The sequence below is a fragment of the Asterias rubens genome, chromosome 1 (genome assembly GCF_902459465.1).
Source record: "Asterias rubens chromosome 1, eAstRub1.3, whole genome shotgun sequence".
NCBI classification, from domain to species: domain Eukaryota; kingdom Metazoa; phylum Echinodermata; class Asteroidea; order Forcipulatida; family Asteriidae; genus Asterias; species Asterias rubens.
In genome coordinates this window covers 13608941-13636516 of record NC_047062.1, presented here as the reverse complement: position 1 = coordinate 13636516, position 27576 = coordinate 13608941, and the positions used below count along the sequence as shown (strand labels likewise).

Sequence of the window (27576 nt, the reverse complement as noted above, 5' to 3'; positions counted from 1 at the left end):
TGATTCGGGGCCGTACAACAAAAGAGGACAATAGGGTCACGGTTTGGTAATGGTCCCCAGTTGGAAGGTTTTTACAAAACCAATGGGAGCTGTTGCTTGCAATAAAGTTAAAAGTGAGACAGCAGGAGGCTCCCGATCATAGTCAAGCGTCAGGACAGGGATTCGAACCCACACGCTGCATGCTTCGGACAACCACAGCTTTCGGTGTACTAGACTGATCGGCCCGTGACACGGCACAATCTGCTTGATTGTAACGGTGTCGTTTGTAAGAAGTTCACATAATGTAAGAAGTTCACATGTTACAAACTGAACTAGAACCAAAACAAATGTCTTAAGTCTCCATGTCTTCCTGTGTTCCCCATGCTACGATCAGTTTGCAGCCCGGGGTATAGCTACTCATTACTACAAATTATTGGCTAGACCCATCCACCTATCGGGTGGCACGATGTACGTGCTTGTTAACACATCGATTCACAACCTATACTATACACAATCATGAGCATTGCATTAGTCAAACTAACTCTTGATATAGGCCGAACGTTGTATACAGGCTTAGGCTAGGCCTAAGCACCAAGATGAAATGTATTACACTGTAGTTACCAATATAATTATCACTGAGGTAAACACTTAACATGTCTAGAAGGTGACTATTGTCATGGGTCCCAAACATTTTGGAAAAACCTCGGGTGACAAAGGCCGGGAACTGATGTATATAGCACAGGGTTCGCCAAAAGGTCGACTGTACTTTGGTATATAATAACAGAAACAAAACTCCATTGTTTTCATTGTATAGCTTTATGATTGTACAGGATTTGCGTCAAGAGATGACGGCCACGTATATCGCATGTGTAAACCCGTTGTATTTGGAGGATACTGAGGTAGACATGAGCTCATCAGTGTTCCCCCAGGAAGCTAACTGCACGCTATAACAACTTCAGCCTTCAGTACATTTAAGCCTATGCTGATTTTAGACAAAAGTACAACTTCGGTTATCTTCGAAAAACAAGTTCTTAGTTTCTGTCGCACTGATTTAAAAGCTAAAATCAGTACCAGTAGACAAGAAAAAAAACCTTCCGAATCAAAGTCAATAACAGGGCATTCGAAAACCCACAAACCACCAGTCACTGATTTCACAGAGTTAAGACTAGTCTTGTATCTAATAAGGACGAGTTACTCGTCCTAACTTAGGACTAGCCTTAAACTGTTTATATATCCTAGGACTAGTCCCGACTCTTTGTGAAACCGACCCCAGGGCCAAGTGTCATAAAGCTGTTAAGCAGAAGATACTGCAGAATAAATTTCGTTTGCTAAGCGAAAACCAGTCGCAACAATCGTAAACTTTACGGAATTTTACTAACCTGTTTTTGCGAGAGCGAGATTTTCATGAGCTTAGCAGTTTTTTGTGCTTACATCCTTTATGAATTTGGTTCCTGTTTGCAAACTTCATCATCTAAATGTGTGACTTGGTGATCTTCATTTGGTGTCCCCCATCGTTGTGCATAGCAAATTCTACCTCGTAACACATAGTACTTACATGCCTCATTAGGAGATTGCACCTGCCAGTGCTAGTAGTTTTACTCGGTATAATCATTATTATTTTAACCTTTAAAGGCAGTAGACACTGTTGGTAGTTGTCAAAGACTAGCCTTCACAGTTGGTGTATCTCAACATATGCATACAATAACAAACCTGGGAAAATTAGAGCTCAATCGGTCATCGAACTTGCGAGATAACAATAAAAGAAAAAAACACCCTTGTCACACGAAGTTGATTTCGAGACCTCAAGTTCTAAATCTGAGGTCTCGAAATCAAATTCATTCGTGGAAAATTACTTCTTGCTTGAAAACGATGGCACTTCAGAGGGAGCCGTTTCTCACAATGTTTTATACCATCAACCTCTCCCCATTACTCGTTACCAAGTAAGGATTTATGCTAATAATTATTTTGAGTAATTACCAAGTGTCCACTACCGTTAATGTCATGTTATTACTTTCGTTTAATTGTTAAACTATCCTTTTACTATATAGGAAAGAGAATGTCCATCCAGGATACTTTTTTTCTTTGTTTTTCTACTTATCAAGGCATTCACCTCGGATGATAAATGTTTATCTTCTTCCAATCTTTGCCAGGGCCGGCTTTTTTTAACGCTAGATATCTCACAAGGGGATGTTTGATAATTTCTTTCGATCCGTGTCCTTGCCTGTGCCCCAAGAGCGAACGCCAAACTATTCCCTCAGTATGGTGTGATCTGACATTATGACGAAGCTTGAGGGAAAACATGCGTGCAAAGTTCATGCATATAGAGCAAGCTTATGTAATGTAGAGAATTAGTTTCTAAAAATATGTGTCAAGACCCAAAGGGAGAGAGAGAAACATTGCAAGCCCCGTTAAAGGAACATTACAAAATAGGTTTTTGCAAAAAAAAATAATAAATAGTGTGCTGGCGTCGTAAGCACTATAATCCGCCATACACTTTAACTGACAAACCTGTAGAAGTTTGAGATCGATCGGCCCTCTGGGTCACGAGAAAATAGTGAGAAACGGATAACACGATGACAGCCATTAAAAAAAGAATAATAAAATGCTCTCTGAGCGATTACAGGAAATTAGTTTTATTTATTTCTCATCAAACATGAAATTTCAGACAGAAATATTTCAAGGGATTTTTTCTACTATCATCATCATCATCATCAATAGACCAAGTTTAATGTAAATCTGAGACCTTAGACGAGTTTTTTTCTGACCAATTCTGTAATGTTCCTTTAACCTCCTTAAAGCTGTTTACATGACGAGACAAAAATCAGCTCACTTTAAGCACATCAAGGTAATGAATCGAGTTACTCAAAATTGAAGCAGCAAAATATCTTACTTTATTCATTTAAAATAGTTTTGCATTTCACAAGATAAACTTGAAGGTTATAAACAACTTTTTCTAAAGACCTTTCATAAATGAGTAGCTGAACTATTCAAAACAAACAAACATTCGAGATTAAGAACAGGGCTCAATTTCATAGATCTGCTTAACCACAACAAGTATCTAAGCACAACATTAAGGTTACCAGCAAAACTACAATGTCACATGTACAATTTGTGACTGGTATCCCGCTCTTTTCTGCTAAGCAAAGAAGTGTTATGCCATATTTTATGCTTCAGTGCAAGTCTACAACCCATGCCTTAAAGACAGTGGACACTATTGGTAATTTTCAAAGACTAGACTTCACAGTTGGTGTACCTCGTCATATGCATAAAATAACCAACCTGTGAAAATTTGAGCTCAATCGGTCGTCGAATTTGCGAGATAATCATGAAAGAAGAAAAAAAACCTTGTCACACGAAGTTGTGTGCTTTCTGATGCTTGATTTCGAGACCTCAAATTCTAAACTTGAGGTCTCAAAATCAAATTCGTGGAAAATTACTTCTTTCTCAAAAACTATGTCACTTCAGAGGGAGCTGTTTCTCACAATGTTTTATACCATCCATCTCTCCCCATTACTCGTGATCAAGAAAGGTTGTATGATGATAAATATTTTGAGTAATTACCAATAGTGTCCACTGCCTTTAAGGTAAAAATTAAAATATCGCATTTTATTATCCAACTTACGGATGGATAAAGGAATTGTATAAGGGGGGGGGGGGAGAGCTGTTCTCACAATGCATCTTAATAAACTATTTAGCTGCAAACAGTTAGCGGTGGGGGGGGGGGGGGGGAGGGGCAGATAGTACTGCAAGCGTCCGTTTGAGGTCTACCCAACTAGACCATCAACTGTGTCCCCAAAATAGTGCAATAAACAAATTCTTCAAAATTTCTATTGCCCATCCCCAATGTGACCAAATCATCACATGTGATTGGTTAGCTGGGTTTTAATTTAACAGCAGCAAAGTGTACCCTAAGCATAGCACTCACAGTAACTGATGTGTCGGCCTCATCCTCTCAAGAATACAACATGAGATGGTCATAAAATTACTGCACTTTGATTCATACTCTCTCAGAGACTTTCTGTTGGAGGTGTTAGGCGCTATAGAAATGCGGTCGTTATTATTATTATTATTATTATTATTATGGCATACTCAAATTTATTTTATATTTCCAATTTTTAAGTACAAAAAAAAAATATCATGCCTCAAAATAAATATTTAAATTATTATTGTTATTATTTTTTTTTTTGCATTTTAAAATTTAGTTCAGCAAAATAAGATACCTTGAAAGTAGCATCACGGAGCAAGTTTGCATCTGTTAATTATCATCAAGGCCTTTTAGGACGACTTTCTGGAGAGGATTAATTTATTCATTTCCGAGGGAATCTATCACTTTTCTTATACATGGCAACTGGTGGAGTTGAGTAGGCCTGGGCGACTAGTGAAATTTACTACTCGACTAGTCACACCTCAAAAAGTTGTGGCTACAACACTAGCCACGACTAATAATTATTGGATTAATTTTTTATTTCCAAGATGCATTGTGGCATAATTTTTGGCTCAGGCGAAATACAGTAAAATTCACGCTGAAAGGATTGTAGGATTGTGTCGCTGATGTCTGATTGTGTTTCTTAAGTAAATTATGTTGTCGTGAATAGTTGTGAGCAACACAATTTGTTTACCAGGTTTTTAAGTCATGACTATTTTTGTAGTAGTTGCAAAATTTTTTTGTAGTAGTTGAGGCGGCACAATTAACAGAGTAGCTGAAAAACAGGAGTCACGACTCGACTAAGCAATCAATAGTCCTAACTAGGACACTAGACGCAGTAGTCGCCCAGGTTTAGAGTTGAGTTCAGTCTTTCACAGGATCTCATAACGACAAATCTGTTGTACTTCTTCCCTTGCCTCGTCTTCTCGGATCCACCTGGTGATGTGCTCTAGAGGACACTGCTTTACCCAAGACGTTAAGTCCATCGACAGCTGTGAGGGGAGGAGGGAGGTAAGGAGAAGAAAGAGTTTAACAAAACTAGGGAAACCTAACAGCCTGATATATGTACATCTGGCCTCATTAATGTTTTTGCTGAAATATTTCAACATTTCTTAGTTTAAAATTTGTCCAACCACCCTTCCAATGCTCAAAACATTCAAACTGCTTAAACATTATTTTGATCGACCTGATTTCAGAGATAACACCTGATATACAAAAAGGGGAGGGGGTAGCAAGTGGACAACAAGCTTTTTAGTAAACAACCCAGCTGCCCTGTGTTAACAAAAACCAAAACATGGGGATAACATCCGGTGTTGCAGCTACATGCCTGCTTACCAAACAACCAACTTCCAGAAGGAAGGGGGGGGGGGTGGTGGGAAGGGGAAGGGTCAAATAGTTTTGAGGCCCTTCTGAAAAAATAGACATTGATAATATTGATGGATGATCAAAACTTGTAGAATCGGTGATGTCTTATAGGGAATGCATTATATTCTGATGATTGCTTATGGCTAGCCATTTTGTCTTCATATACCCACCCTATCACCACTCCTCTCCCCCCTTAATAAATTTATTTCCCTCCCTCCTGTAGACGCCCCTGGGTATCCGTCTTGGTCTAAGGGCAACAGCAAGCAGCTGTTTCTCCTCTTCCCAGCCCAAGTTTTGCTGTTTATGGGAGTTAACACCTACAGTCCCCAATGCCCTTTTCATCCCCATGGGAGCAGCCCTTCCCTGAGCCGGGGGAAAAAACCTTCGGCGCTGGGGGGCAACGTTTGAAAAGGCCAGTATAGGTCACTGGCTTGTAAGGCAATAAACATGAAACACTACTAAGTCAGACCTAATCAATCTCTCTTAATCCATTGAGGAATCCTTATACATGTATGCTTCCTGTATGACAAGATACTTGGGCCCAATTTCATGGCTCTTCTTACCGTTAGCAAAGAATCAGCGCATGTGGAAGTAGGGGATCTCCTCGTCAGTAGATAAATTCAAACCGAGTCAAGTTTTTTCTTTGTGAAAACACCCCATCTCAAGTGTTTCAAATCTTCTTTTTTTCGTCTAGAGGTCCGCCCTCCCTAATACATGTACCTAATACATGTGCATGTTTTAATACACAGTGCGGACCTTTTAGATTTGTCTATACAGGCAGTTATATCACTTAGACGCTCTTTAAACTATAACCATCTCTGACACCTCTGAGGTTTGACATCAGAAAATTAAACAGCACCCTCACTGAGGTAAAAAAAAGAGAAAATATCTCTTTACTATGATATTATCATAGGCAGAGGTAACTAATGGATGCCTAGACAAGGGGGTCTTCCACAGATGACTTTGTGATGATTTGGTTGTAGGAAATCAAATGAATAGTTTTACTCCAATTTTGAGACAGCAACAACATGTTGAGAACAATATAACATACACACAGACTTTCTTGTTCTTGAAGTCAGTGTCGGAAGATGCGTTACAGCGGGTTGACAGTTATTGAAAGGTATGAATTCTGAGACCCAATTATGTAGCACCTTATAAGGGTTTACTGATCGTGTTGCTACGGCGCATTTAGCGGCCACAGCCAGGAACACCGGGGCGAACCCCTTCTCTTTTACGATAAGTGCACTGGGTTCTTTTACATGCCTTACACAACACCTGGGACCAACGGCTTTATGGCCCATCCGAAGGACAAAGCAGTGGTTAAGTGTCTTGCTTATAAGGACACAAGTGACACGGCTGGGGATTAAAGCCCACAAGTTCTGCTGATCAGAAACACCAGAGTTTGAATTTGGTGCTCTTTAAACACTTGGCCATGACATTCCAAGTCAGGGAATGCGATAAGTAAAGACATTTCTTTTTCAAATGAGAATCATTTGCATCATAAGATGTGTTTTCAATGTTCAACCCGCACATGCACCCTGTAATTGTTAATTGTACATGGCATCAATCTACAAGAGGACCCAGGAAGCAGGGAGCTGTATAGTTTCACTTCCTGTTTACCCCTGTCTGAAAAGGAATGCTGATAATTTAACCAAAATAGCTCAGACAAGTATAGGTCCCTTTTTGCAGGGCAGACGAACGCTTTGAGGTAAATTTTAAGTGGCACACATACATACAGGACAAACATACATACATACATACATACATACATACATACATACATACATACATACATACATACATACATACATACATACATACATACATACATACATACATACATACATATCAGCATTTGTATGAGGCGCCTTTTCTCCAAGATTACAAAGCGCGCCTACAGAAGATGCAACAAATAAGTCCAAACCCAAGATGAGTCCAATGTAAAGTGTAATAAAAGTATAAAACAGTCAAGTACTTCTGTATAAGTCAGTCTTAAGTAATTTTCTTGAATTGTGGTATTGAGTTCCATAGATTAGGAGCAGCAGCAGAAATAGCACGTGAACCAGCTCTGGAGACGATGCGTTGTTCGGCTAAGAGGTTCTCTGAGGAAGAGCGTATGGAATGCGGTGGGACATACGGTTGTAGCATGTCAGATATATACTGTTGTTTTTGTAGTAAAAACACTAGCTTTCAACCTACATACATGCAAGTTTAATTTGAAATAATAATGGTGATTTATGTTCAAGGAGAGTATATTAAACTACACCCATGTCTGTAAATGTTTTCACTTTTAAGTAAAATGTAGTCCAGCTATGAAAAACGATGAATGGACAGATTTCTGCCCCCACAGTTTGTAACATCATGGTCCTTGAATACACTCGCTGCTCATATCAGCATGTATGAAATAACACTACAAGTTTGTAAAATGTCATGGCTTATGCACAAACAGGGAAAGGTGAGAATGTCATATTAAACCCTGACAAAAAAAAAGGGGAAACAATAAAACTAGATATGCTTATCGCCAGGATGCCAGGGTAAACAAACATGTGGCTTTGACATTGGCAGGTTAAATATAGTGTTTGAGATGTTCCTGTAATATACCAGTTTTCTACTTTTTCCCTTTGAAATCCAGTCGGAACAAACTTGATAAACATGAGGGTCAACCCCAAATGACCTAACTTTTTATTAGGCTTATTAAAGGAACACGTTGCCTTGGATCGGTCGAATTGGTCTTTGAAAAGCGTTTGTAACCGTTTAAAAAAAAAATGCATATGATTAGAAAGATATTTTTAAAGTAGGATATAATAATCCACACAAGTATCACTCGAAATTGCGTGGTTTTCCTTTTACCTCGTCGACAAACACGGTCGATCATTTATTGTCGTTCAATTTTTGACTCCCATAAATGGCCGACCGTGTTAATTCGCAGAGGAAAAGGAAAACCACGCAATTTTGAGGCAAATGTGTGTGGATCATTCTATTCTTAATTTTTAACCATCTTTTTAACCATATGCATTTCATAACAAACGGTTACAAACGCTTTTCAAAGACCAACTCGACCGATCCAAGGCAACGTGTTCCTTTAACTCAAAATGACATAACTTTACATCAAGATGAACTCAAAATTACTTTTTTACACAGCTTTAACTCTCTCTGTGTTATCAGACTGAGGTGCTTGAAAACATAGTTGAATGAAGACCACTTCATCCAACATTTAGATGAAGTTAAACTGTTATCCCGGTACCCAAGTGTGTTGTTTTCTCTACAGACTTGATTTCTTTGTCCACAGGTAATAGTAAATGGCGGGAAGTAATAGAAACAATCAGATCAAATAATTAGCTTGACCTTTCTATGTATAAAAAGTTTGCCCAACACGATTGTTGATAACGACATGCAATCAATAATCTCGGAAAATAGCCGCTGTTCACCAAGTGTTATCAGAAAATGTTCATCCACACTACATGACAAATCCTAAATTTGAGAAACTGGCCAATCTCCCGAGTGATGCCTGCTGGGTTGAACCGTTGACCTAGTTTTGACTAAGACAAAACAATGTGTAATGTTGACATTTCATTGGAAGACGCCTTGCCAAGATCAGTCTATACAACTGAGACAATGGAAACCATTGTGTTTCTAAGAATGATTTTGACCTGGAACGACTACTAGACTCTCATCGACACACTTCCTTTCCAACAAATAAATAGTAGTGTTTTCATAGCCAGGACAATTCAACCACTAATTACTCATGGCTATAGTGGAAGGTTATATACAGTCAAGTTCATCAACATTGTTTGATAACGGCCTACACTGTTTTGTCTAAGGTCATTGCTTTTGTTTAAACCTCAATACCACAAAGAGATAAACTATCACAAGGCCTGAATTTACAGCTGCACTTTAACAAATGATCAGCGCACCATTATCAGAATGCACAATTATCTATAGCAGCAAATAATTCGGTTTGCTAATAAGTTTCTCAATGAGTTGCAAAATACTTTAAGGGTAGGGTCATAGATTGGTGTTTGTCAACACTCAGCTGATTTATAGACCAAATTGTAAATAAAGGTACAATGAAAGTCACCACGAGTGAAAGTGACATTTGAAAACAGTGTCTACTTGCTCAGAAATAGAAACAGACTGTCTCTGTATTTTCATCAAAATGTCGAGTCCATCCATGCTTAGCGAGGAGGCATGAGAACCAACTGCATCTCCGGCCGCAGCATTCACAAACGGACACCACAGACATTTGTATATACTCCAAAACTCACCTCAGAAATTTGATATTTTCAACATACGAGTTCTAACTTTCAGACGAAATAACTTTGCAGGAGGCTTACCATCTATATAACAAGTAAGCTTCCAGATAAGAGTCATACCTGAACTATTTCCAGTATGACCCCCCTTTAAAAAAGAAATCTTGCCACCTATTGAAGTTTGGCATCCCAAATTCTCACAATCTCACAAAATACACACTGAACTCTTATAGCATGTTTTTTTGCCAAATCTGTAGAGAAAAAGATTGATAGTCTTATGAGGTAAAAACAGCCACTACTGACTTAGGTCTGGCGGCCATCATTTAGGCAGAGGGAGGTAAACACAAGGGGTTTGTTAAAATTCAAGGAATCAGATACAGTAATTGACATGACAGACATGACAGCATTCACGTTTCCGATGTGATTGGGGGATACATTCGTTTGTACATGCAGCATGTTTTCCATTTCTACATGAGCATGTTTTTTCCTATACTCTAAACAAAAGTGTATGGTGCAGGGAGGGGTGTGTGCAGGGAGGGGGTGGGGGGGATTCCCCTTCAGGCAACATCAGCAAAAGCACACGAATGCACTGCTCAGCTTCACCCTACAAATGTACAGACAGCTTTACTGATTCAGATTAAAATAAAAAACAAACCAAATTACACCCAAAACTAAAATAACAACAAACCCACGGCCACCCGTGAAAAAGCGGAACGATTTGATCGAAAAAAAACCCAAAAAACCTAGACTTTAGTTCGATCAGAGAAACTTCTTAAGCTGGAGGGTTGCGGCCGATTGTTGGTTGGCCCAGAAGGATTTATATCAAAGAAAAGAAAGGATTGATAGACAATCTGGAGGATACCGTTGGGAAGTAGGAGGGAAGTTTAGCCATCTGGATGTACATCCTCTCTCAGGATACGATGGGTCAGCCGCAAAAGGTTACCACGGGAGGACAGACGATATCAGCCAAAACAAAATAACCGAAAAACCAAGGGACCTTTCATGGCACTTAAAGGGACATTACAGAATTGGTTTTTGCTCACAAAACAGCTGCTGGCAGTGTAAGCACTTCATGTAATCCACCATATACATAAACTTAAAAACCTGTAGCAGTTTGAGATCGATCGGCCATCTGGGTCACAAGAAAATAGTGAAAAACCGATTACATATTTTGCATGGCATCGATAATAAAAAAAAGATGAATAAATTGCTCACTGAGCGATAAACTCCAAACAGGAAATTAGTTAGATGTTTTCTACTATCATCATCATTAGACAATGTAAGTTTTATGTAAATCTGAAGTTTTTTTGCTTACCAAATCTGTAATGTTCCTTTAACACATGAAAATCACATGTTATAATCAGTAAATCTGACATTGGGGAGAGCATGACATATGCAAAACGTTTCGTGGTGAGCCACAATTTGTGACACATCTTCTGTCTTCATTCTACCTGGGAAAGTACAAGGACTTTTCTTAAGATTTCTGGGTGCATAATAATATTCAGCTGAGTGAGCCATGGGGTCCCTGGAACTATTGTTTGTAAGTATTCATAATAGTAAGAGCCGCCTAGCGTCTCATGCAATTTCAATCACTGAAAAACTCTCCACTTAAAGGGACACGATACCTTGGATTGGGCGCTTTGGGCTGTAAAGCGTTTGAAAGAATTCGTTATGAAATCAATTTGGTTAGAAAGATGTTTTAAAAGTGGAATATATTTATCCATACACATATGCCTTGAAATTGTGTGGTTTTCGTTTTACTTTGTGGACTAACACATTCCGCCATTTTGTGGGAGTCCAAAATTTGATCCTACAAAATAGCGTACCGTAGTTCACCAAGTACACTGTAAAAGGGAAAAACCTTACAATTTTGAGGCATATTAATTGTGTGACTCATCAAGTTCTACTTTTAAAACAGTCAAAGTGGCCGAACAGTTAAGAACACTGAACACAAGCTCCATTGTATCTGATCAGCAGAATGTGGTTCGGGACCCCGGTAGTGACACTGTGTCCTTAAGAAAGACACTTTTGCTTTGTCCTTCCAGATGGGACATAAAGCCGCAGGTCCTGTGTGCTGCTCAAAACTATCAACGCACGTAAAAGAACCCAGTACACACTTATCGCAAAGAGAGGGGGTTTGCCTCGATGTGTGTCTGGCAGTGCGTTTATCTTCAATCATGAAGGCTGTCACACTAAAAAAGGAAGAAGAAGAATATGGGCAAATCTGGCTCTCAGTTTGCTAAGCCTGATACTTCACGGATCCAGGAAACCAAGGTGATTGCCTCCATGCCCCCTGATTGTTGCCTTGGTGCCCTTGAAATGCTCCAATAGAAATTCACAATTTCCTCTGAGGGTGCCCTTTACCAAGGAGAACATTCCTTGGTGCCCTTGCCTTTTCAAAAACAAAGCATTACATTACAGGCCTATCAGCTTCACTGCAAGGACTTTCTCCAAGATGGGTGTCTGGGATTTGCATGTATTTTAAAGACAGTGGACACTATTGGTAGTTGTCAAAGACTAGTCTTCTCACTTGGTAAATCTCAACATATGCATAAAATAACAAACCTGTGAAAATTTGAGCTCAATCGGTCGTCGAAGTTGCGAGATAATAATGAAAGAAGAAAAAAAAACCTTGTCACACGAAGTTGTGAACGTTTAGATGGTTGATTTCGAGACCTCAAGTTCTAAATCTGAGGTCTCAAAATCAAATTCGCGGAAAATTACTTCTTTCTCGAAAACTATGGCACTTCAGAGGGAGCCGTTTCTCACAATGTTTTATACCATCAACCTGTCCCCATTACTCGTCACCAAGTAAGGTTTTATGATAACAATTATTTTGAGTAATTACCAATAGTGTCCACTGCCTTTAAAGGATGCAAATGAAGGATTCCCATTTATATAAAAGCTGATTAATAATTGAGGTTACACAAATAGAAATTACTTCATATCCCGGCAAGATTTACTACAATGTATGATATGATAAGACTCTTTTATAATGCGGATGTCAAGATTGTGTATTTGTGCAGGGTACTTTTTAATAACATCCTCGGGATGTTGGTCCTCTGCCAAAGTTGTACACCATTTCCTCTGGGAGCCTGGGCCTGGCTTAAACACCGACTTTGTTTCAGATAAACAATGGGGAGACTTTCAGAGAAGCATGGCATCAGTCAACTTTATCCATTGTTCTTGGTAAAAGTGCATCTGCCATGAGTGACATAAACAATGCAAAATTACTCAGTGGTTTTTGTGTGCTGCCAAGTCATGTCTCAAAACCCCCTGAACACATATCATGCTGCCGCTATCTTGGTCATGTTCCTTTATCGGATACAGTATTGTATGTTAATATTTATTCTCCAAAAAGGAACCAGACTATTTCTCCTATGTGTCTCGCTCTGATTACATCGATTTGAATAGGAGATAGTCAAGATAGCCGCACCATGATAAAGGTCTTCTGCCTGAACCTTTATAGTGTTCAAATAATCAGCTCAAAGCCCAAATTCATGACACAGTTTGATAATACTATCATTTGGCATACTATCCTACCACCCTCCTCCTCTAACAACCCCCAACCTACTGACACGCCTCACTACACCCGAGAGGTTTCTCACACAATGGCCAACCCTAACAATAGCCCTGAGCCCGCCAACCACACAACCAATCAGAGCATTGCTTGACCTGCAGTGGATCCACTGAACCCCTATAAATAAGCCCACTCTTCTCTTACCTCTTCAGTCTCCTGACGATGACTAGAGCAAGCTAGTCGAAACGTTGAGACCAATTTCAGAACTGATTCCGCGGCAGTACAGTTAATTACGATCCTATAAGCTAAAGTAGTAGTCCAGTCTAATTTCTATACCATCCGCCCTGGTAATAGTTAATAAGCAGGACAGTTCTTTTTAGAACTGAGAAGTCTCCCAAACCTCCGATTATCTACTCCACGGCAGTAGAATAAAGCAAGACAGTTCCCTAAGAACAACTCTACCTGGCAAGTAGATACACACATGGTGTTACCGCAAACCAAATATACATTGATACCTCACCATGCAATGCCTCAAATCCTATAAAATAAATATTATTTAAAATATTTATTTGTTAGTAGAAATATTTTACCAGGAAACAAGACAGAAAAAAATGTAAGATTTGTCTATTTTACAACAGGTTTGTGTTGACTTCTGAGAGCTACCGTGTAGGGTCTATTGTTGTGCACACTATGCTCTTGGTTTTCTTTTCCTTTTTACATTGTGGGGTTAACCAAGACAGACTATTTAAAATTAACCATAGAAAACCAATGGGAAAGGTCAACACTGAAGACTTAGGGCCGATTTCACAAAGAGTTGGAACTAGTCCCAAGTTAAGACTAGTCCTAGGAGATATTAAAAACTTAAGGCTAGTCCTAAAGTTAGGATGAGTAACTCGTTCGTACTCAAGAAGACTAGTCTTAAATCTTTGTGAAATCGACCCCTGGGCCAGTATAAGAGGCTGAACAAAACTTGGCCGTTTCGTTAAAAAACGTGCAGTGAAGACACACTTCATCATCTACAGCTGTGTCAATTTGGGGTCAGGAATGCTGTGTTATTGTCAGTCGGAAGATGACCACTTTGTGTAATATGATCTCAAACGTGGCAGACAGTGTGTGGGCTGGTTGCAAGAGGCTCATATACATACAGTATATCATTCCATTGGACAGGACTACGGCAGAAAACCCAATGGAACTCAACAAGTTACAACAGTTTCATGGAATTATTTATTAAAGAGATTTACCATCCTGTGAAACTAGGATGTTGACTTTGATAACCACAAACCCACAATTTGTGTTCATACCAATGCGACATGTCGTGGCTGAACGTTTAAGAGCCCCTGACTCAAGCTCTGGTGTTTCTAATCAGCAGAGTGTGGGTTCGAGTCCTGGTCAGGGCAATTGTGTTGGCAAAAAGAAGTCCAAACAATGGGAAACAAAGAGTAGTCCTCGATTCATCGGGTGGACAAACATGAGTTACACACGCCTACTAACAAGACCTTTAAAAACAATGCTACCCATTCATTTTCTTTGTTCTAGTAGTACCACACAGAGGAATTTTTCAGAAAAGTTAAAGGAACACGTTGCCTTGGATTGGTCAAGTTGGTCGTTTGAAATTGGTTGTTGTGAAATGCATATGGTTGGAAGGATATTTTAAAAGTAGAATATAATAATGCACACAAACATGCCTCGAAAATGCAGTTTTCCTTTTACATCGCGAGGAAACACTGTCGGCCATTTTGTGGAGTAAAAATTTTGACTTCATAAAACGGCCATCCGATCCAAGGCAATGTGTTCCTTTAACAATGAAACTTGGTAGGACACTGTGTGACTTCCATCAGACGTATCACACCATCTTCATTATCTTGTAATACTCACACCCATAATTTTAAAGCATGTTATTATTACCTTGAGGGTTTCCATAGATTTTGCCAGTGAAGGTAGCGTGATCAGATGACAGCCTTTCTTCTTCAGTGTTTCCCTCAGGAACTTCCATATACTGTAAATGGATATCAATCAGAATTCAAAGTAACAGTTCTGAGAAACTCGGTTGGATTACAAAATATTTTCTAACAACTTAAGAGTACTTTATCAGATATTGATTACATAGTATGCTTTTTTATATCATAAACCACAGGGGAAACGCACTGGGTATTTATGCTATTTTGATAGAACTTTGTTTAAATTACTAAGATCACAAATCACTCTACACTAAAACCAATGATTATAGTGGTTCGGGGGTTACTACATCAATTTCTCTCTTTTGTTGTTTAAAAGAAATACATCATAAAACATCATATTTGTTGATACATTTTCAATGATTAAAAAAATGAAGAAGTAATGTTTACTTTTTGAGTTGAAAATGAGCATGTAGTAAAAAATAAATAAGATAATTTTTCTCACTTAAGCTAAAGTACTTTGATAGAATGTTAACATCCTTAGGGCTGCAAATGCTATGTGGGCTGAAAGTCAACAACTTTATTTTCCTAATCTACACTGAAAAAATAAATGCAATTTCCTTCAAAGCTATATGTAGCACCAAATGCCCATGCCTGATATGAGATCAACTTTAACTAACATAATTTCCTTGGGCTTTCATGTTTTGGTTAGATACATGTATTTGTGTATTGGACTTCTATGTCTTTATACGATTTTTGTCATGTAGTCTTTCTCAGCATGGGACATCCATGCACTAATCAGATCTTTGTCTTGAACTTCCTTGTGTTAGTTGTTGGACCTCCATGTATTGGTGTGGTCTCTGTTTCAGACATTCTTGTCAGATCTTTGTCTCAGACTTCCATGTTTTGGTCAGATCTTTGTCTTGGGCTTGGATGTCTTGGTTAGTTCTTTGTCTTGGACATCCATGTTTTTTGTGGTCTTTGTTTAAGACCTCCCTCTGTCTCGGGCATTCCTGTCAGATCTTTGTCTCAGACTTTCATATCTAAATCTGTCTCAATCAGGGACGTCAATGTTCTAGTCTGATCTTTGCATTCCAATTATATGTCTTAGTCTGGTCTCTGTCTTGGACCTTTATGTATTTGCTCAATCTTTGTCTCTGACTTCATGTCTTGGTTTGACCATTAGATCACGGTCTTGGACATCCATGTGTAATACCCGTTCACACATCTCTAAGACCTTACGGAGACCATGCCAATCATCGCAATCTAAAAAATGTATCAAGTCGAGACACAATCGCCGTCAAAATCAAGCAATAATGCAAATTAAAGACTGCACACAACATTTTCATTTTAATACATTTATTTTGTACAACTGTACTGCTTCTACGTCGACATTGTTGCTGACTCGCTGTCACTACTATTACACCTAGACCAATGTCGACCCAACAGTTTTCTACTTCGAAATGGTTGCCGAGGGTGTTGCAATCTCACCACTATGCTACCATCTGCTTGTGTGATGGCGTTCCCACTACGACTTTTCCCCGCTCATTTCCGGCTACGACCCGGCTTCGCTTATTTTGAACATGCTCAAAATAAGCATCAGAAGAGAATGCAGCTTCCCGACCTAGGAGATCCCACCCCGACCAAACCAAGCTCATAGACATCCTCCCACATTTGGCCCACGATTGGTTCGTGATTGGCCACGCTCTCGGCCATATTTCCATCGAGTAGAAGCGGCATCTATGTGTGATGGGTAGTCTTGTATCTGTGTTGAATCTACGTTAGACTGGTTTGATCTTTGTCTCCGACTTCCATTTCTTGATGAGGCCATTAAAGCTCTGTCTCTGACTTCCATGTATTAGTCTGGTGTCTGTCTTAAATCTACATGTATTGGTCTGATCAATGTCTTAGACTTCCGTGTCTCAGTCTTACGTATTTCTGTCTAGGATTTCAGAGCCTCAGTCTTGGGTCTGTCTTAAACTTCCAGGTAGATTATACAACATTGGTTGCAATGCAAAGACTTGTTTCCATGAATGAACAGATACAACCGGGTTTTTTTCAAAACCAGTAATAAACTAGAGGTACATGTACAGTTTTTGTTTACTACAAAAACAAGGTGTTCGTGGTGAGTGAGTGAATGAATTGGTGACAACATTTACCTCATCAATCCAATGACTGGTTAAGGAGTTATGATTTGTTTACAAATTAAACACCAACTTCCGGTTTGCATCGGATAAAAGGTCAAATAGGGGTTACTTTTTATGTAGCGCGTGATAAGTTTATTAAGACCTTTTAAATGATGGATGGGTTGTAAAAATCCAATATTTGGTTTAGAAGTTATGATTTTTTCAAATATAAAGTTTCAACTTCCGTTTTGAACCGGAAGGTACTGTCAAATGAGGTCACACTTGGTAGCGTTGGTGATGTCTTTTGAGTTCTTTTGACGTATAGATGATAAAAATCAAATCATGTGGTTTAGGATTTTTTAATTTTTCAAACATTATATATCAGTTTCCAACTTTAACTGGAAGTCAAGGTCAAACAGGGTCGCATATTGTATAGCACGTGATAAGTCTATTAAGACCTTTCAGATAATGCATAGATTGAAAAAATCCAATGTATGGTTCAGATGTTATGATTTTTTTCAAATATTAAACATCCGGTTTGAACCGGAAGACAATTTTGTCAGGTCACAAATTATAGCGTTAGTAATGTTTTTCAAAGCCTTATCTGACGACGTTCAGATAATAAACAACTAATTTCTGGTTCTGGGGTAATATTTTTTCAAATAATTAACTGCATCTTCCTGTTTAACTGGAGGTCAAGGTTTAATAGTCAATGTTGTGTATCGTTTCTTAAGTTGTTACATACCTACCCAATGACGTATAAATATATAAAAAATCAAATGTGTGGTTGTGAAATTATTTTTCTTTGACCAATTATTTTCAACCTCTCGTTTGAACAAGAAGCCAAGTTTAAACTGATTTCATTTGTGTAGATCCTGACTAGTTCAGCTGATGTATGACTTGTAAACATTTTATAATTATGTGATGGACTATCTGAAGGTGTATAATGTATCTTATAACATCAATGCATATGTATTCCTACTTGTAGTTTTGGTGCGAGACTTTGTTTATTATTACTCAACTATTGCGATTCACCGCGATTCACTCAGCGCTCGATGTTACTAAAAACGTTACAGCGCCCTCTTTCGCTGGACTAAAGAGAGCACTTTTGGGAATTCCCGCGCTTGCACTGCATAGCGTACATAGCGTGCGTTGTTGATCAAAATGGGGTAAACGCGTGGGTCAACAGGTGCTTTGACGTCCCTTTTCGACTGATGTAAAGGTCCAAATTTTGTTATTTCTGTGCAAAAGATTGAGCGGGATTGCTGTTTTACACTCTGAAACAAAAATTACGTTGAAATGATCAGTAGTTTTAAAAACATGAATATGATAAGATTTTATGAAATTTTCAAATTTTGTTTTGCACTAGAAGTATTACAAATATTTTACGTGTTCTGGGAAACATTTGTCCAACTTTTAATGATCTATCCGATGATGTGTAGATTGTCAAAATCCGAATCATAGTTTTTGAGTTCTGATTTTTACAAATATTAAACTTTGATCTAACGTAATTCAATTCCCGATGACGTCATAATGACGTAATTAAGTATGTGTTGTCTTGATACTGAGGTTCAACTAACTGTTGAGTTTCAACATTCCATTCAATCTCAATCTTGAGTTATTCCGTAGAAAAGCTCGAAAGTTGTTTTTTGACGAAAAAAACCCGAAGGTGAACTTCGACCCAGGGTAACGACCCGGATGCTAAGGTCGTACGATTTTGGCGTTAACTTCTCAAATGTTGCCCCAGTCTTGGTCTATCAGATGCGAAAACTTTGAACATCATAGCTTTCATATTCGTTGAGATACAGCAAAACGAAAATGGTCCCTTTTCAACTTTAAAAACCCTGTAATTTGACACCTAATGACGTCATCATGACGTAATGAAAACTGTGCCGTCTTCGTATTGAGGTTCAATTGTCTGGTGAGTTTCAAGGTTCAGTTTGGCTTGAATCTTGAGTTATGCTGTAGATAAGAGTTGACGGTGAAGAAGAAGGAAGATGGAGAAGAAACAAAAACAGAGCAATAACAATAGGTGTTCGTGCATCAGCACGAACACCTAACAACTAATTCCAAGAAAAATACACAATCTCACTTCAATCAGGTGAGTTTTGCAGTAGCACCAAGTGTAAATCTCAGCATCCAAAAACAGAGTCCAGCATCCTCCTGAAGACGATCCCGTTGAGTTGTCAACCACCAGTTCTTTTCAGAGCCAACACTACTCAAAAGAGATTTACCCAGGGTGCTACCACACCTCACCTGGGTTACGTTTTGGCGGTTATAACCAATAACTGTTTCAGCGGTCATTGGCCAGTGATTAACCACTGGCCAATGCGCCTTATTTTTGACCGCGCGAGGGCGCTATAAATAGTATTTTTATCACTTCCGGGGGTATACGCGATTCGCCCTGCACAGATTAATAGGCGTTCTGTCACTTTTGTTGCGCCGTACTTTCAATTTGCTTTAGAGGTGGATTATAACGGCTCCTTTAAAAGTCGTATTGTCCGTGATGGATCAGATGTCTGTGGTGGTAATGTGTTCCAATCTTTAATAGCTGTTTTGGGTATGAATGAATATAACCCCGGAAGTGATTGAGAGCGCCCTCACGCGGTCAAAAATATGGCCCATTCAACTGAAACAGTTATTGGTTACGACCGTCAAAATGCACCTCAGATGATACTCCCACCGTGCAAAGTTTCAAATCCTACTCATTGCACTACAGCTAACCTCTAGAGTGTACATTTCACTCTGCAGTACTGTTAAAGCAGTGGACACCAATACCATACCTGTGAAAATTTGAGTTCAATTGGCCGTCGAAGTTGCGAGATAATAATGAAAGAAAAAAACATCCTTGTCACATGAAGTTGTGTGCTTTCAGATGCTTGAATCAAATTCTAAATCTTAGGTCTCGTAATCAAATGTGAGGAAAGTTACTTCCTTCTCGAAAAACTATGTCACTTCAGAGGGAGCTGTCTCTCACAATGTTTTGTCACTATCAACAGCTCCCTATTACTCATAACCAAGTAAGGTTTTATGCTAATAATTATTTTGAGTAATTACCAATAGTGTCCACTGCCTTTAATACATGGTATCCATCTATTTTAGAGACAATCCAGGTGATTATTTCATGATCATGTGGCTAGGTTGCATTGGCGGAAATTCACTCCGTGGGGCAGATCATCCCCAGGGCTCAGCCTCACTGGGAAGGGTTCAATTAAGCCTACTCAAGTTAAAAACTTCCTTTCGACAAGTTTACATGAAAAACCCTGAAGCACTTGTCGACTGGAGCTTACATGTTCATATCTAATCTTTGTACAAGGTCAGCATGTCACACATGACTTTTTTACTTCAGGAAACCATTTTATAAAATGCCTTGAAATTTGTAAACAAAAGTTCACTTATAAAAGTGACTTATTACATTTCAACGAGTCAAAAAAAAAAATATACATATAAAAATAAAAAAATAAAAAATTGATGTGAAATGGTTTGTATTTCCAATATTGACATGTTGTTTGGAATTGCCATTCAATTATCGACACATTTTGAATGCAAAAATTGTTTAAGCAGTTATTTTCCTGCTTAAGAAGCTCTATGCAATTGGGCCCAGGTCTTTACTCTAGAATGGCGGGGGTCGAGGATTTGAATACATGTACCGAGAGAAGAATGCCTATGGATTTGTCTGTCTATAATAGGTTTCAGGATAAAGCTCTTACATGTATACCATACAGAGTAGGGTTAAATCCCCAAAAAATTTAGGTCTCTCATCTCTCATACTACCTCGTATAATTTTTCACTCAAAATATGACATATGTAGTTTATATCTGAATTGACAGGTCACCCCCAGGAAAACGCTAAGCGTCAGATGTATATGTCATTTCAAAGCAACAAAAAAACACCTCCTTAATTGCAGGAAATAGTCTAGAAATGTTGGAGGAAAATAAGGGAAATGGTTCATTTGTGGAAAGTATGTGATGTTTCTAGAACTCTTCTGCTTGAGTAGTCACAATGCTGCTCACAGCAGAAATGCGGGTCATTTTGAGTTGATTTTGAGTTGATTTCTCAGGATCACTCCTGAATTTCAATGACATTCAAAGAGTCAAGTGGCTGAGAACAAAATTGCAAAGTTCTGGTTGACGATTGATGGATTATTGGATATCAAATAAAAATAGCAGTAATGCTCAAAGGCTAAAAGGTCATTTCGCACTTGAGAAAGACTATGCATTCATAATAATAATAGCGACTACTTATTTAACTCTCAAATTTGTCAATCATTGACGCTCATGGCGGTCCAATTTGATTATCACTGGTTCACTTGGTCATTTAAATAAATAAAAAATATATAATTTCTTTAGCCACCTCACTTCCATTAAGAGTATGCAGCCTATGCTGCCAAATATGTAGCGTAGCACCAAGCTACAAATCAATCACAAGAACCATCTCTGCCCTCACAGGTAACCATTTTCCTCTTGGGGAAGATAAGCAGATATAATTTCATTTCAAAACGTGGTAGCAATTTTGAGTTTTGCAAAGTCCAGAGTGGTATTGTCCACTCAAGAAGAATAATCAGTCATTGGAATACACAATCTAAGAACGTTCTCAGATTCAAATGTTTATAGACAGACACTGATATATTTTTTCCATAGCCACATTATTTCGAAGTGAGATGATTCTCAACTAACGTATACTTTCCCTTTAACGCGCAATGGGGGGTCGGAGGCGAGGGGGTGGGACGTTTCGGCTAGTGATTTAAGACAGTTTCGATGATGAATCATTTGTAATGAAGCAGTAGCTGAATGTGTGATGGTAACATGTCACATCCGATTGTCCCTAAAAAACCAGTGTCTTCATATTCAAATACTGTTTCCTCATACCATGAGACTACTATGATCGTATATAAAACACTTGTCACTTTCACAGATTGTTTACTGTACACACTGCTACAATATGATAATAATAATATTGAAGTCTTACATAATAGACACGTATCTACCAAACAAGGTACTCAAGGTACTGAGTGTTTACAAAGTTTCAGAAAGATAGGTTATTGCAATGATGAATTCTGAGACCCAATTATGTAGCACCTTATAAGGGTTTACAAGGTGCTACGGCGCATACAGCAGCCACAGCCAGGAACACCGAGGCGAACCCCTTCTCTTTTCCGATAAGTGCACTGGGTTCTTTTACATGCGTTACACAACACATGGGATCAACGGCTTTACGTCCCATCCAAAGGACCAAGCAATGGTTAAGTGTCTTGCTTAAGGACACAAGTGTCACTGCTGGGGATTCGAACCCACACTCTGTTAATCAGAAACACCAGAGTTTGAATTCGGTGCTCTTAACTGCTCGGCCACGACACTTTACATGTACATTTAGAGGATTCGAACTTGCCTCTTGTGGTCTAGACATCTCTTACAAAATGCAGGCATCATGGGTTCGAATCCCACTCAAGTAGCTGGTGTTTTTTTCCGTAGGACTTGAAAACACTGAGAACAGACTCTGCAATTTTTGTGCATATTCAAACTCTGTGATAGTGTTTTTTAAAATACATTAGTTTAACGAGTTTCAGCTATCATATTGCCGGGAAACTAAAATTCAGCCATGAATGATACAAAAGTAAATAATACACTAAATCAACAAACGAGACCCGAGAATAAGACTTGACCTCCTTTTCCGCTTAGTAATGTTTAAGAATATTGCCCAACTGCTGTTCATGTTATCCTGGGGAACCAGTACCAACAGTCTAAACCTCTTGGAATTTTGGCTGGTAATCAGTTCCTGCTTGTGTACTTAGCACAATGTCTGTGCTTATCAAGTTTTGTGCTTACATTTGAGCCCTGCTGATGGATTATGATGGATTTAATGACATTCTTTAAAAAAAGTAACACTAACATGAGGGTGACATTTTGTGAGAAGACTTCACAGTGAATGGTACAGCCTGGTAATTTGAGATTTGTTTTAAGGGGGTGGGGGTGGCACGAGCTGGAGCATGTATCCTTCAGTTCATGCCCCCAACGGGTATTAAGGCGGGATGTTTTTATTCACGCTTGCCAAAATGAGAGAAACTGATGTCTGGTAAAATGCCAAACTTTCCAAGATCTGCTGAAAGGATGTTCTAAATCACAGGAATCTGCTCCAACCTACTTATGGTTGGAACATCAGATGCAAACCTGAAGTAAATACTCGGAATATCCTGACATGACATGTTATATAAGTATATTTGTTATGACTTTCGTCTGCAAAACCACCACAAACAGCTATGTATATTTCAAATAAAAACACATAAAAACAGATTGGACTATCTTTTATGCAGTGTCTACATGAAGGAAAGACAAAAACTTATGGACATAATCCACCTGACGTCATTACAAAACAAATCTTGGTTGTACCATGATGGGGGTCAGTTTTACATTTGCAATGGATATGTGGCAGGGTGTGGCAGGGTGTACCCCCCACCCTTCCTATTAAGTAGTTATTGTGGTCTGGGAATCTTAGGAATTCTTCAGAGGATTTTAGGGCTGGGGGATGTTACTTCTCTACACGAGGTAACAAACAGTGAAACTGTATACATTTATTACAAAGCCTAATATGTGGCAGGGACTGCGACCCCAAAAATTGTCCCATGCGTTAATTCACTCTTTTCAATTTAGGCGAGCTACTAGGACGCAGACCATATCTTTAGTGCAGAATGGCAGACCCCAGGCAGACAGTAACATGTCGTTGGCGAGCAGTCTAGGTCATTCGACCCAAGCTGGTGTAATCAGCAGCAGAGTGTTGGTTCGATTCCTAGTCATGACACTAGCCCTTTGAGCAAATGCTGCGTACACAAATTAGGGAAGGTAGTGCATTCTGTTCTACCAGCCAGGCTCCTAGTGGATGATACCCATGCCTATTGTACGCCCATACGGATTGTGAATAAGAATAACCCTGTCTCAGCCACCGGAGTAGGTGGCATCGTGTCCCTGGTGACAGTTGATTTGGTTTGGCAGCCCAAATCAGTTAAGTGTAGCCCTCACCTTAAAGTGGCTGTCTCCGGTCTTGTGATGTAAGGCAAATTCTCATAAAAAAAAGGGGGGGGGGGGTCAGTTAATGTTATAATATCCTCACCTTATCTGTGTCTCTGATGGAGCAAAGAATTCAAATACATTGTGCATGACGACAACATCAGCTGAAGAATAAATGAGGGAGAAAAATGTGATAAAAAAAATTAGGAATGAGTTTAAAACGACAAGTATATAAAGGTAGTGGTATCAAACAGATAAAACAATAAATGGTAGTGGTAATTCTTAAACTGATCGCAGAAAGCGATCATGAGCTTTCCTAGTAACAAGGATTAATTTGGCTTAAGTGGGGGTTAATCTATCAATCTCTAACAAATGAGTTAAGGAATGTTCATGGAATAAGATTTTACAAATGAGCTGCTCAGAAATGGAACTTATGAAACTAAAATATAGTTTTAATGAGTCTTTTTGACGAAATATTGTTTTGCTCTATTTAGTTTTGGAACACTTTTCATTTATCTATTTATGTATTTGTTTTTTTTACATTTATCTACCTATTAAACTTACTATTTGTTAATTATTTGTTAATTATTTATTTATTTTTATATGAATTCGTTTGTTGTTGTTGTTTTTTTTTTTGGGGGGGGGATAGGTTGTTGGGGGGTGTTCGAGACAATAATAAATCTGTGTGTTTGGATTACCTTCTTGCAATAGGGTGGCTTGTGTACAAACATCTGCATTGATGACCTGTATGATAGAATCAAGACAAAACTATATAAATAGGGTAAGTTTCAAAATTTCAACCTATCATACAGAATATTAATTTAAATATTATCCTTCTATCGATGTGTATTAGCACTGTATACTCGGTTATTTCCTGAGTTCTGTGGAAAAAAATCAATATTACCCACGACCGTTTCTTTGCAATTCTAGAGCAGTTTGATCCCTGCTGCAAATTTAACATATATTCTATCATACAGAGTTATCATCGGGTGAACAAATTACACACTGATGAACAAGAATAACCCCAAAAAAATGAACATGTCTGCTAGACTTCCCAAACACCAAGATTCCAAGATAAGCACCTTTTAAATGCTGTGCCTGTTTGGGGAAATGTCTTCAAATGGACTGGAGTCTTTATTAAGCAAACCCAGGCTTTATCAGAAACAGGTATGAGGGGGGGTTACACCTCACAAGGATCAGTCCAAACTGTCACAAATTCCATTGAGAGCTTTTCGTTCTTTCAGCTCAAGCGTGCATGCTTTGATGTGAATATGGGTGTGTGTTATACTGCTGACATCCCAAGCATGGGTTTCTAAAAGTGGTGGGGCGCACTGATGATGCTTCTTGCACAAACACGACGGCACCGCAAGGAGACACGCGCGCGCCATTCTGTGCGCGCGGTGAACATGAATCACACATTGGAGTTGTTTTTATTGAATCTACGCGATTCTGTTTTGTCAACTTACAAAATGGCCGCACAAACACACGTCAACTTAGAAAAAGGCCGCCTGCCCGCATGCCGGGTCGCGTATATAGGCCAGTGTGCCCATTAGCTCTTATATAAAATTCTATGGGTTTAACACTGGAACTGGAAGTTTAAATACACAAACTATTTTTCGCAGTATATTGTTACAACTATTACTGTTATAACTACAGAAGTATTTGATTGCAGTTTACTGATATCTTATTAGGTTTTTGATAAATACTTCTTCTACAAATGTTGTGCATACATTGGCATGTCATATGGCAAGGTTGGGGGTTTAGAGCAACAGACTCACAGCTCTGGCGTATCTGATCGGCAGTGCGGGTTTTTGAAGCCTTCAAGAAACACTGTGCTAGGAGTAGAAACGTTATGCCATGAACAATTTTTGTTTGCATTACACCGTAGGTCCTTTGGGTTGGTAAGCAGTTTGCAATCAGCTGCCTCTATTTTCCCCTTTAAGAAATGTATAACATAGTGTCTTAATGACATGCCTCTATGATTCAGTTGGCAAGCAGAGGTTGACCTACTTTATGACTGACATGCTGCAGGGTCTACTGCAAGGGCCATCAGTGTCTTGTCTCAACAGTTGCAGGTTTGCAGTGTGTTTGCACTATGTAGGTTCTATGATTATGTGAAAAGTACGCCATTTGGGTTTCAGTCAAGACAGAGTTTGATGAAAAGTGACAGGAGGAAACGGTAAATCTAACGTTGTGCTTCTATCGACATAACTTTAATACAGTTTTTTTTTCAACAATATAACAATATGACATTGAAGTCTTTTATGGCGCTCTAGCCTTATCTTAAAATCAGGTTGTACCTTATAAGGGAATACAAGGTGCTGCGGCGCAATTGGCAGCCACTTACAGTACACCAAGGCAAACCCCTTCTCTTTGCAATAAGTGTAACTGGGTTCTTTAACAAATATTAATTACCCGGGCACACATGACTACCAAGGACGAAGCAATAAAAGGCTTGCTCAAGGACGCAAGTGTCAAGACCAGGACACAAACACACAATGACCCGATCAGAAACACCAAAGCTTGAGTCGGGTGCACTAGACTATTCGGCCATGACAGACCTTGGTCTTTGCAGTTGTACCCTCAAGTAATCAAACAAATCAGAGATTTTACCACATCAGAATTGTACCATGGATACTATATAATCATGTTCATTAATACACTCAGTTAGTGTTAAGGAGTAAACTGTCCTGGAGTGAATGAAGGAGACCATCACATTTCTTTAAGCTGTTTAAATGTGCTTAGCACAGACAAAATTTGGTTTAGCAGGATGAGGTTACCAGCTGAATCGCTATATCTATAATCATTAGTTCCTGGCAACTTGTTTTGCTAGGCAATTACTTTGCTGAGCAAGTCTGTGAAATTGATGAGCTAATTCCAAGTCACTGCTTAGAATTCTGCTCAGGCTTGGGTTTGTTTGAAGTCTCATACTAAGACTGTACATTCTCACAATTTCAGACAAAGCCCAAGCCGTAGACTAAGCCAAAACCACGGCCTCCAAAAGGGCCTTTATGTACATGGATGAAGGTCATATTAAGGACTTTTTTTTTTACGTCTAGCAAATGTTGATCTTCGTAAAGATACCTATCCACTAGAGCTCCTTGAGAAAGTTGGGAGGAAATCAAATCAATAAAGTAATGAATTTAACTTAAGAAAAAAGCCACTTGCTGGGAACTCCCTTGACTGAGGATGGCCATAAAACTGAACAGTCTATTTTGGAATCGTATACACAAAAATACACTGCCAGGGTCAACCTCCTTTTCTCTCTCGACTTGCCTGAATACGATCTCTTAGGCTGAATTTCTTGACCATATCTTCTTGTATTGCACATAACTCTGGGTTGATTTCAATCCCAACGATTCTTGATGCACCACTGTAGAAGTATGCCTAGGAAAGATAAAGAAAAGAAAAAAGAGCAGAAGTTACTATGAGCCTATCTTTATGTTTGTTGCGTGGCAAATGTCAAACTATAGAGATATTTGCTCTTTTCAAAGGTATTGGGGCCTACAGTTCAG

The 27576-nt window shown here is 38.9% G+C and overlaps 1 protein-coding gene across 2 annotated transcripts in view; it reads right to left on the bottom strand.

The window, feature by feature from the left end:
- Positions 1-4118: 4118 nt before the first annotated feature.
- Positions 4119-27576, bottom strand: part of LOC117294916 — a 32550-nt gene continuing 9092 nt past the window's right edge. For both annotated transcript variants that reach the window (XM_033777466.1, XM_033777474.1), the window contains exons 5-9: positions 27338-27448; positions 24760-24805; positions 24165-24225; positions 14945-15035; positions 4119-4896 (exon numbers count right to left, since the gene is read on the bottom strand). In XM_033777466.1, coding sequence (XP_033633357.1) covers positions 4777-4896; positions 14945-15035; positions 24165-24225; positions 24760-24805; positions 27338-27448 — 429 coding nt within the window. In that variant the 3' untranslated portion in view covers positions 4119-4776. The remainder of the gene's footprint in view (positions 4897-14944; positions 15036-24164; positions 24226-24759; positions 24806-27337; positions 27449-27576) is intronic.